The sequence below is a fragment of the Apus apus genome, chromosome 2 (assembly GCF_020740795.1).
Source record: "Apus apus isolate bApuApu2 chromosome 2, bApuApu2.pri.cur, whole genome shotgun sequence".
NCBI lineage: Eukaryota > Metazoa > Chordata > Aves > Apodiformes > Apodidae > Apus > Apus apus.
The window spans coordinates 147,482,875-147,495,331 of record NC_067283.1 but is presented as its reverse complement, the minus strand read 5'-3'; the positions used below and the strand labels follow the sequence as shown (position 1 = coordinate 147,495,331).

The 12,457-nt window shown below is 35.2% G+C and overlaps 1 protein-coding gene across 5 annotated transcripts in view; it reads left to right on the top strand.

Moving 5' to 3' along the window:
- The window catches only part of ASAP1 (ArfGAP with SH3 domain, ankyrin repeat and PH domain 1), a 156,174-nt gene that overhangs the window by 85,227 nt on the left and 58,490 nt on the right, over positions 1-12,457 (top strand). For all 5 annotated transcript variants that reach the window (XM_051611203.1, XM_051611200.1, XM_051611199.1 and 2 more), the window contains 4 exons: positions 4,099-4,244; positions 9,488-9,562; positions 9,907-9,956; positions 12,078-12,207. In XM_051611203.1, the coding sequence (XP_051467163.1) occupies positions 4,099-4,244; positions 9,488-9,562; positions 9,907-9,956; positions 12,078-12,207 (401 nt within the window). The remainder of the gene's footprint in view (positions 1-4,098; positions 4,245-9,487; positions 9,563-9,906; positions 9,957-12,077; positions 12,208-12,457) is intronic.

Genomic DNA, 12,457 nt, shown 5'->3' with positions numbered 1-12,457 from the left:
CTTTTATTACTTTTTTCTTCAGCAGTCTCTGTCCGAAAGGCATTATTGTTATCAAGTCCAGATAAGAATATGATGGTCAAATATTTTTTCTTTTCCATTATTTTTTCATTAGATTGCAGCTTTTTGAAGGATGAAATGAGAAAGGGTGCATTCTTCTTTCAAATAACTTCCTTGCCATCCTTTTTAATCTTGCCAGCTTTCTTGCTTTTTCTAAGGTCTTTTTGAGGCTTTTATCATGTGTGTGTTTTTTCATTCATAAATGCAGCCTGGCTCTGACCTTGATTATTTTTCCTCTGGCTACCCATGGAACAAAGCCATTTTGTAAGTGCAACACAAAAACAGTTTCAAGTTAATCGGGATTCTGAATCATGATTTCTTTGGGTTTTGGTTTTGTTTTTTTTTTTTGGACTTAACCATATATACAGATGTAGTTTTCAATAATTTAGATTTAATTCATATTTTGGGTGTATATAAAGTATAATAAGTGACTGGGAGGAGTTGTGTTTGTGTATTTTTATTCTGTAAACTAGCTTTCTTATTGTTGCTCTTCAGTGTTTGCAGGATAATATATCTGAAAATAACTGGTTTAGACAAAGGAAATTTAAGACTTTAATTCTAGTAATGTGTTTTTCCTAGTATATAAGAGCTATGCTTTAACTTCTCTTCACCGTATTTGTTCTTCTATTTCCTTATTTAATATGCACAAGTAGACATGAATTTCACTGGTTTCAGAAGCATATACTAAAATTCTGGTAGCTTTTGAATAAGAAATAAACATAGTACTTAATGACTGATATGGGTGTCAGTGATAGAGTACAAATCCTTTGAATGCATTGGGAATCTGATTTAAGTCTTCTATCTTTGTCCTGGGAGAAGGTTCCCAAAAGGTGGCTTTAGGCACAGACAACTTCAGGTGACTGCCTGGGGCAGCAGAATGAGGTGGGATTCAGCCCTGGGAGTCCTAAGTCTGAGCCTCCACAGCGTTCAGGGCTCAGTGTGAGTGTTCCCTGCTTGTGGTGAGTGTTTCTGTGTAACAAGAGGCTGCTGAAGCTGTAGTTTCTTCTTCCTCAGTTGCTTGGATTTGTGGCTTCAGATGCATTTGTATGATTTCCCCCTCTTAATACACAATCAGGGTATGCATTACAGTGCAGAAGTGAGGGTTGCCATGACATTGCTGTGCAAAGAGCCCTACAAAGATTTTCTAAAAATCAGTGGTAGATTCTGTGCCAAGTGTTTCTTATAGTTAGACAAGACTAAACTAGAATATTTCAGTTGGAAGGGATCTTCAACGATCATCTAGTCCAACTGCCTCCCGTTGAAGATGTGAATTGTGGGGAAGAAAAAATGCATCCCTTCAGCTCAGAAAATATCTCTGCTGTATCCAGTGCAGGATGTTGTTTCATGTCTGTGGTTCTGTAGGGCCCTCAACATGGGCTCAGGTGCTACTGCCTGCCTTGCCAGATGGCGTCGGGAAGGGGAGGGGGTTAGTGAAACCCCTTTCCCTGCCTGCAGTCCCTGTGAAGGGAGCTCCCTTGGTCAGTGGGTACAGAGCCCATCTGCAAATGCCCATGGTCCTGGCACCTCCTGGGGAGCTGCTGAAGGAGGAGGATGTCTGTCTGGTGAAGCTGTTCTATTTTCATCAGAGTACTGAGCTTTGTTTATGATATTGAGAAGACAAGAGCCAGTTCTAGAAGGCAAATGTTATCTTTTGTATGTACTGCTGCCAGTGTTCGTGTCTCTCTCTTCTAGGGCTACTAAAGTACTTCCTGCAGTACTTGTGTCTAAGGAAGTAAACATCAAGTCATGCACGTTACAGCTTTCTTTCCACAAAGGAAATTCTATTAAGACACAGGGAAGTAATTTTTTTCTTGGCATGAGGGACCTACAGGGACATTAAAACATGGTTTTGCTCTAAGCATGTTGGCTTTCGTATGTTGAATTTTTACACTGCAGATGTAATTTTTCATCTATGTACGTTTAAGGTCACATACGGAACTACATTATCACATCAAAAGAGAATATCACTTCTCCTTTTACAAGACTCATGTTGATACTTAAGTAAAAATTAGAGATTTATTATACTTACACAGTACTTGAATTTTGTGTGTATATGTGTGGTAATTACAGGCATATTCCTTCTACATCATAATCAAAGTCTCACGTCCAGCTGTAGGTGATTTGTGATCTGGGATTCTTGAGAATTTCTTAAATATTGTTCTAGGAGAATGACCTACTTCCTGCTTCTTTTTTTGTCTGGGAATTTCCACAGATAAAGGAAATAGTCATCTTCAGCTCGTTTTCAGTCTCTTCACAAAATTATTTTTAAAAGTGCTCTATGAAACAACATAACACTTCAAATAAAAATTTTAGGAAATGTGGTGAGGTTAAGAGGCCTTCAGTGTCAAGGACAGGCGTTCCGTGATCTAACCTTGTCCCATTGTCCTTTTTCTTCAGAAAAGTAGGGTACATCTAAGCTTTATAAGCTCGAAACTGCATAGACAAAGCTCCTTCTGAGATAGTCTTCTGTGTATACTTACGCAACAGATTTCATATCAAAACAAAATGCATATTTTATTATTATATAGTGGTTACCTTGGTTTTAATGCTAAGCTATTTCATTAAAACATATGCTTTTGGACCAATTTTACTGCTACTAAAAGCATACCATTTGAGTTACAGCTCCATATTAACATAGGATTAAATATTTGGCCGTTTGAAAGCCTCGCTGTTAATGTCTGACTTCAAAATGTAACTTGTCTGATGTGTGGGGTTTGATTTTGGTAAACAAGCATTGGGATTGTTTTCTGCTGTTAATTTTTTTGTCTTCTAAATGTTTTTCTTTTTGTTGGAGCTTTGGTGCACTGTTGTTTTGAATACCCCTAATACCTTAGAAATGTTATTAGCTGACTCTTCATCAGCTCTTAGTTAGTGTCAAGGTAGATTCATGCATTGTGGGACTTCATCTACAAGCCTTGTTGGAAAGTGTCTTTTTTGATATCTAGTTTAGAGTTCCCTTTCACACACCTTCTGTGTAATTCAAACAGCCTAAGGCAACACAACAATTTGAAGAAAATAAAACTTGCAGGTCTTTTGGGGGAAAAACATGGTACCTATTGGCAACTGTTCTCCCTTTCCTCCCTCCCTTTCATTGCACAGACCTTGTTGTAGTTGGAATAGATCTGTGGTTTTGTGTTTGTGGCTTACAGAAAAAACCAGCATGACTAGGAAATGCATTAAAGTGAAATATTGATTTAATTAATACTAAGAATATTCCTGTAAGAGAGATGGAGGTGATAAAGTGTCCCAAAGGCTCTAGTGGTAAATTTTCTATTTAAAGATGCTAGAATAGAAGTAAAAAAAAAACAAAATGGAAGTGGATGCCAGAAGAGAAACTAATAGAAGCGGGAAAATAAATTCAGTCACAATGGTCTGTAATGCAGAATTACTTCCATTTTTGAGTTAAGGATTAAACTTTCTCTGACTGCAGTTTCACCCTCTTGGTTGTGACCTGTCTGTACATCCAGTTTACCATTAAATCTATTGAAACACATATTTGGCTGTGAACCAACATACATCCCATTCTGTAGCCAAGCTCTATTTTACAGAACAAGTGGAGGGAGTCTTGTTCTGTAAGATGTTTCTTCTTTTAAACTTGCAGTCTGATTCAAACTTGTTCCCTTAGTTGTATATCTAATACTGGTGACTTATTTATTCTGTAGAATTGTCCTACATTACAATTTAAAAAGTTTGTGTTACAGTTAAACAATTACAAATTCTTATGTTGTTTAGAAAATGAGCACACATATTTATATTGATAGATCTTTTATTGATTTTATTTCTTTATTAATAACTGCAGAGCTTTTTTCATTTATGTGTTCCAATCAACTCACTGGCTTAAGAAAAGCATATATATTTCTATTTGCTAAATAATTATTTTTAATAACATGATTGTAATATACAGTAAAGGCATTAATTTGTGGCTCTTTTGAAAGTATTTTGTCAGTTGGTTTGTCACTATATTGCAAAATAGAAGCTTGAAATAATTATCTGTCTACAAGAAAGAAGCTTTCTGACTTGTAATTTATTTTTTTTTTGCAGATCATGTTCAAAATGAAGAAAACTATGCACAAGTGCTAGATAAATTTGGAAGTAATTTTTTAAGTCGGGATAATCCAGATCTTGGCACAGCTTTTGTAAAATTTTCCACACTTACTAAAGAATTATCAACGCTGCTGAAGAACCTGGTGAGGAGATTCAAACTTTCTTACTATTTTAGTTTTTCCAAAATACAGTACAACAGCTGCACGATCCGGATGATAATTTTAGAGATACTTTCATATTTTTTTTTCCAAAAACCAACAGAATTTCTACAGAGGTTATCTCCACAGGGTGTGTTACTTGACCCTCACTCTGTGTGATTGCTAATTGGCAATTAAGAAAAATCTAAGTGTTGAGACATCACTTGAGGCATAATTTTCAAGTGATTGGTGATGTTATATAACTCTTCCTGTGGACCTTATTTTAAGTAATTCTCTGATTTTACATTATTCTGGTTAAGAATCCAATACTACTAGCTATTTCTGTCTTACCTCACAAAGAGAAACTTTCCCTTTCTGGAAGAATAATAATTATTGGGGAGTGTGCTTCAGTGGTGTTAGTAGTCAGTTCTCTCTGTGGAATACATAGCATCCATTGCTTAGATGTTAGGCTTATGAATGTGGTTTAAAGTTTTGTTTAATTTCAAGTTCATCTTCAGCCTTTTATTTCTGAAAGCTGGATAATAAAAGTGTAGTCATAGCAAAATATCTTTGAATGCTGAAAATAACTAAGCCGCATTTCTTGTCAAATTATGTTTCATAGGTTTGAAAGCTGTTGTTTTTAGGAAGTGGTAGCTTCAGCTTTCTGTTTTTCTTATAGCTGGGCTTATCCCCAAGCTTTTTGGTGTGTAAAGTATAAGCAATATTACAGGCTTTCTTTACTAGAGTCCCTAGCACAAGCACAGCTGCTTTAGATCACACCAAAGGTCTGTGTAGCCAGTACCCTGGCTTTGAGAGTTGCTGAAGAGTGAATCTTTAGGGAAGTGTTTAGGAAGAGAGCAAACATATGGGGATAACTTCTGTACTGTGGTCAAGAAAACAGTCTCCAGCTGAGAGATGCTGGAGCTGGAGACAGCATGTTTTGCTCTGTAGTCCTTCTTAGTTAGGTATTTCTTCCACAAATTTGTCTAAGGATTTCTTGAATGTATGCTGTGCTTGACAGACCATGGTGGATTCCTCCAGAGCACCAGAATGAACTGCTGTCTCCGATATATCAATTCTATTTCTTTTGAACTGGATCCTTTCATTTATTGTTCCCTGATTCTTCTGTCTTAAAAAAAATAAGAAGAATTTCCCTATTTTTCCCAGGGATTTAAGATAGTTTTCATTCTTGCTTTCCCTTAATCTGTTATTTCTCTAGCTGAGGCTGTTATTTTGTAACTTACGTAGTCTTTATTGGTCCTTTCTGTATCTTCTCTTAGTACCCTTGTGCCCTTTTCTAAAATAAGGGGGGACAAAATGTGAAGATGTTTCCATTTATTACTTCCTTTTCTGAAGGCTGATTGCTTTATGATTACTGACCACTGAGCTTGATGTTTTCAAGGGATTCTATGTTGTTAACTTCAAGGTATTTTTTTTACTTGAGACATTTTTCTTGATGTTTGTGGTTTCATAAGCATAATTCTGTATGCAGGTTTTTTTCTCTTTATGCATCACATTTTTCAGCATAGACTTCAATTTTTAATTTCACTCTCTCAGTGGTGTTACAAGCTTCTTATGCAATTCTTCATACCAGCCTTTTCCTCTACTACCCAGAATAGCTTAGTATCAGCAGATATTCTCACCTGACTCTGAACTCAGCTGAGACTCACTTATAAACACCTCATATAAACTGCAGAGGTCCTGGGGTATCACTTCTGACGTCTCATGCTTCTGCTAATTTCTGCCTTCTGAGTCTGACCTGTGTGTCATCACCAACTCAGTTATCTAAGGGTGATCACATTTATCCTCACGAAGCTTGCTTTTGTAAGAGGCTTGCTCTGGCCTGTTGCCTGGATCATCCTTTGTTTCAGTGTTCGCAGTTTTAAAGACCAGAAAACACATGAGGGACCTGCTTTCCTCTAAAGACTTCTCTCATTCTGGGTGATTTTGGCCTATTTTAAACTTACTGTAGCACACAATTAAAAATAAGCACTCTAAAATGTGTTTTAAAGTACAGTTTGAGGACAGTTTGGGAGTGGTACTCTAGTTTGTTGGATGCTGTCTGGACCACATCATTCCTTGCAGGACTTCCACAGAAATTTTTAACTTTTCAACTGGAGGTGGAAGATGATGTATTTATTTAAAGTAGCTCTGATTGAGAGGAAGGTAATTGGGAAGCCACACTCATTCAGAACAACATGATATTATTTCAGCTAGGCTACGAAGCATTATCTATTTAAATTCCTTGTTGGCAGGATTTAAAATAGGGTATCCCCCCATTCAGCAGTCTCAAGGAGATAACAAGATTATTGCTGTATCAGCATTTTAAGAACACTGATTTTTCACCTTTCTTCTATTCAAGATAGACAATTCTGCTTTGGTGACACACTGGTGTTTTTAAGCATCAGTCTGATTAATTGCAATGAGAGAAAAATATTTTTATAATACTGAAATAGAAGTTGAGATCCAGTGAAAAAATAATTGAGAGGAGGACTGTATAATGTCATGGATAAAGCCCCACAGTAGGTGCTGAAGCTTATGTTAATAAAATGAATTGAAAAACTGGCAATAGGTATTGAGATTAATGGCTAGCTAATAGGCTTTTTTATTTTTTTTATATTTTTTTTTTTTCATGGAGGAGATTATTGCTGCCTTATTAAATAACTTTACAGCAAAATGATGAATGGTCTTTAAAGACTGGAAGATGAATAAGGAATGGAGCTACACAGAAGGGAACAAAAAATACTCTTCATTCTGATTTTATTAAATATTTTTAAATTTAATTATTATTCATCAAATATTTTCCTATTAATTGTGATATGCATCTTTCAAGAGAAGGAGGGTACAAAATAACTTATTTTCTTCTGTGTGAAGGAATTATGGAGTGATCACTTTGAAAGTGATCTTCACTTTCTTTGGTCACTTACTATGAAGTAAAGCCAGCAACTTGTATTACATATGCGACTTTTGGAAATAATCTTGAAATTATTGTTCTGCAGATAAGGTCAAGAATAAAAGCGTGTCCATTAATAATTTTAACAAAAAAAAAAAAGATTCTATGCAAATTTTACTAAAAACTATTGATGTTATCACTAAATATAAAATCTGAAATTCAAAACAGCATAAGTTTCTGACTGTTTTCTTTTTAAAGATTATAAGAATGAGACACAGTGAGCACATCTGTAACACATGGTAAGGGTAATTACATTGTGCTTGGCCATTGTCACCACTGCTCTGCATTTTCAGCAAAATCTTGAGTGTCCCACGACAATAGATTTTTCTGCTTTTTACTACTTCTGCCTTCTTTCCTGTTCCAGGTTTCATTCTTTATACAGTGATTCATTATAATAGTGCATTAAAAAGCAGTATGAAGATCTGCATATGTGAAACCAAGTGTGCCAATATCTTTAAATTGATCTAGATCAGCTTTTGGAAGAACATTTGCAGCACTTGCAGATTACTTTTTTTAATTTTGCATGGTGCTTGGCTTTTTTTCCAAATGGTTAAAGCCTGAGCTTTTTTCCCCTCTTCCCTTTCCTGTGAATGTCCTCAGCTAACCTGTTTGGACAATTCGTCTTCTCTTCACATCCCTCCTTCCCAAATTATCACATGTATTTCCATCTGTTAGGTTTTTTTCTTTATTTTGTTCTAGATGTGAGACTATTTAACTTTGTTATCAGACGTATTTCTAATTAATTTGGACTATTGTTTAATCGAGTCTTCAACAATGGATTAAGTTGTTCCAAAAACTTACCATACTGGCTATATTTATTTAGGTGGTGTGTTTTTTTTCCTAGCTGACATCGTAGCTGGCTGCTGTTCAGTAATTTCAAGCCAGGTATTAATGCCTTGAATTGGTTATCCTTAATGGATTTGCTTTGAAAAACCAAAGAAAGCTACAGTACTGTGCTGTTGTTTATATCTGCCCTGATTACTGCTTTAAGTCTGCCATATCCACCCATATCACAGAAATGTGTTCTGTTTTTATGAACTAGTCTGAGATTGAAGTATTTTGGATATTTTTTTCTCAAAATTCTTATATGATAGGAACTTCAGTTAAGGTAGTTAGGTGGCAGCTGATTTAAATGGTTGAGAATGGAAACAATAGTACCTTTTCTTTAATTAGTATATTGATAAAGCAGGTATTGCCTTAATCACTATAAAAAATAGACATTGCCAGGGAGTTGTTAGTTGTGATGTAATGAGATAAAAAGCCAATAGAGGGCAGATTGTGAAAAGACATAATCCTCTACAAATTCCCTGGCTCCTTTTACTTCTGTTATGAAATAATACTGGGGGGAATGTGCAAATGTTTAAGCTAAGAAGAAGGAGAAACAGAACCTCACTCTTTAATAGAGTCAAAGCTTAGAGTATCCACTATAAATTCCTTCAGTAAAACCAGATAAAGAAAAAAACTTTGGGGGTTTAATCCCTGCAAGTGATGAGTTGCCTTTTTTGTTTCATAAAAGATTAATATTTCTGCATTAATTATGTTGGTGTGATTAAGGAGAAAATCCCCTCTCAGATCTTCATCTTTTAAGCCATGAAGAACCACTGCTCTGTGTTCATGTTATTATTTGAGTCTGTAGTTCAAGATGTTCTGGTGGTTGCCCTCATCTTTCCTTGAGTATATTTTGAACATAAGATTTTGTGGATTTAAAAAATTTAAAATGTTGGCACATGAAACTGTTGTCAAGATATCTTAAACATGAAGATAAAAGGTTGTGGTTTTTCTGAGTTTAAATCCATCTCATGCTAAGAGTAATTGTGACTTATATTGCCTGCAAACTGTCCAAAAATAAAATAATTTGGGTGGCTGACACGCTATCAGCTGGTAATTAAGTAGCTGTAGAATAACCTGCATTCAAAAGAACCACCTTCCCCTCTGCCATACTGAGACCCCAGTGCTTTCCAGAGGATAATGCACATCAAGTTCAAGAAGGGTGCTTTTTAGGATTTCTTTACTGTGAGGGTGGTGAGACATTGGCACAGGTTTCCCAGGGAAGTTGTGGCTGCCCCGTTCCTGGAAGTGTTCAAGACTAGGTTGGATGGGCCTGGGAGCAACCTGGTCTAGTGGGAGGTGCCCTGCATATGGCAGGGTGGTTGGAACTAAATGTTCTTTGAGGTCCCTTCCAACCCAAACCATTCTATCAATCATTAGTGAAGCTAAAAGACTTGTTGGCAGTATCTTGATAAGATAATAATACATCTTTTGGTTGATACTAGTATAATTATTTTTTTCTTTTTAGCTCCAGGGTTTAAGCCACAATGTTATTTTCACTCTGGATTCTCTCTTAAAAGGAGACTTAAAAGGTGTTAAAGGGGTAAGTATTGAAAACTAGCTTTTTATTTAGGGAAATGTTTTTAAATTCAACAGTCTTGTGTCTGTTTTCCATTCACTCATGAGATTATTTCTTATGTTGACATCTATTGATATTCTGTATGTAGTTGAAAGAATAAATTAAAAGTTGGTATGACTGTGATCCTTCATTAGAATTGAATTGTAAATTCCTGTCTTAAGGTACACAGGAAAGTAATCATTTACAAGATGAAAAAAACACTATTTTTTTCCACCTGCTGCCTGAAAAGTTTTTTAAAGGAAAAGCTTTTTTTTACTGCCATTTTCAAAGTTTTAAACATGTACTAAGCAAATTTTCTGTTTCCTAAGGACCTCAAAAAGCCTTTTGATAAAGCCTGGAAGGATTATGAAACCAAATTGTAAGTATTTTTCTCCATTTTTTTCTTTTTCCTTTCTCATTTTGGTCCCAAACTAAGTAATGCGTCTGCAGATAATAAAGGTGAACATAAGCAAGGTGTCTCTTCTGTGGATCTCTCTTCTGCACTAATAGAAATAAAATGTTTTTATTTTCTCTGAGAAGTAGTTAAATAATTTCCCAGTGTTTCTTTAATGTGCAGAAGATACTTAATGCTTAGGTCCTGAACATTGGAAAGTAAATTGTGGAATTTTCACATGGCATTCATACAGTCTTTTAACTCTATACATAAAGATAGTAAAATTTGAGATTTGTATGTTGTGCTGTGTTGCAAAACTATGTTTTTGAGATTTTAGTGCAGTTGCTATGACTCCTAAAGTATCTGAGGTTTAAAAATATTTTCTTGCTCTACCTGTCTTCTGTGGGTAAAGAATGACTTAAAAATAGATGGCTAGAAACAGGAACTGTTATAGCTGCAGAAGTATTATTGGGATAGTTGAGAATGCTCTCAAGGAAGTGATAGGCTGTTGCTTTATCAGAAATTAAGATCTGTCAATTAATTCATTTTTTGTATCCTTTCATTTGTTCCCCTTTTAAATCCTGTTATTAGCTTTATTTCATTTATGTCTAACCAGAAGGAGAAAAAAAACATGAGAGAAAAACACTGCTAAGAACTACTGAAACATTTCTTATCAGCATAATTTTCTTAGCTACATATAGTAACTTTTCCCTTCAAAATTCATTAGAATTTTAAAACCTTTTAAACAACTCACCTGGATATGAGGTTATTACTAATCTAAGGAAAAAAGCAAATTTTTGTCCCAAAATCACAGAATTACTCAGTTGCGTGGTCAGATTTACATGCACAATTGGTTTTTTGCTCCTTTTTAGTAACTTAGTTCTTAGAGATACTGAGTATTTTGCAAAAATACTGACTAGTTTTCTATAGACAGTAAATTAGTATCAGGGATATATTTGCGAGCCCATTTATACCAAATGCCATTAAACAGCACTTAGGAGACAGAAGTATCTCATAAAGACTTAATACATGGAAGCATCTGTGGAATTCTATTTGGAATTTGCAAAGTTTACAGAAAGATGCGTGTTGTTGTGTTAATTTTTTTCTTCTCTTGTGAGCAAATTTCACTTGGACTTATTAAGACCAAGATGATGTTCCTTAGATTTCTCAGAGAACCCCGTTTCCTGGAATTGGTTCAAGATCAAATACCAAGTCAAGATTATAGGCGTGGTGCCGAAAAGTGCTTTTTTCTTCATGTAAACATTATGCCTTTCTTACCTGGAGAAAAGCAGACTTCAAAACCAAATAAATTCATCCCTTTTATTTTTTTTTCCCTGGCAAGGAGTACCAGTCTAATAAACACACAGCATTTTGTCACCTGTTGTACAGAAGTACAGATTCAGTCTTATTTTTCTCAAATAGGCTGCTAGAGAAGAAAGATTATCCTTTTAAAAGAGGAAACCAGAAAATTGTTTAGATTTGTCTACTCTGTATTGGAAATTTTAAGTTTGCTTAGATAGGAGTGTCCATTGCTTAAATGGAGTGTCCATTTAGTCTGCAGAGTAGATATACAAGGACAGTCACATTGCAAAGCTCTAATTAAAGTCTTGGAATGGCCTCTTTTTTCCATATTTGCATTTCAGTATTTCAGAACTACAGTGCTTGGTTTCTCTGAAAATTTGGTGACTGGAAGTCATGTTATGTTTTTCTTAATTCCAGCCTTACAAGCATGGAACATATTTGATTTAAGATATTCTGCCTTTTTTTCTGCCCAGTCAGAGGTTTCCTACATGGATGCTTTACACTGCAGTGTACACAAATGAAGGCTTTGGAGCACGTCATATGAAAAGAATGAGATGTTTAAATTTTTTCCCCAAGTAGCATGCAAACTAAAGAAAAAGGTGAAAGGATGAAAGGAAGGAAGGGCAGCTTCATGACTGCGTTACTTCTGGACACTTAAAAATATGTAGGATTTGGTGTTGTAGAGGAGCTAATCTTCAGAATGGCTTCTTTAGTATTTTTTGGTTTTCGTTGTTGTTTATTTAAGTAATACTAGATCACATGATAGAATGAATTTTCTAAAATATTTTCTTATTATAATTTCAGCACAAAAATTGAGAAGGAGAAAAGAGAACATGCAAAACAGCATGGGATGATAAGAACTGAAATAACAGGAGCTGAGATAGCAGAGGAAATGGAGAAAGAAAGACGACTATTTCAGCTACAGATGTGTGAAGTAAGAAACAAGTTTCAGCCTTTAATTATGACACTAACTTAAAGGTACCCTGTGGGCCTTACTTAAATGTGGTGAAATCTACTTCATTTTATGGAGGTGGAGGAAGGAAATCATTTCAGTGTCACATAGTATAGCAATATAAAGATAATTACTTTAGCAATTCTACAAAACATGGCTTCCTTTTGTTTTATTTCTTTTCTTTGTTTTTAAATTATTATGCTAAGATTCTTGAGCTGAAAATATACTATGG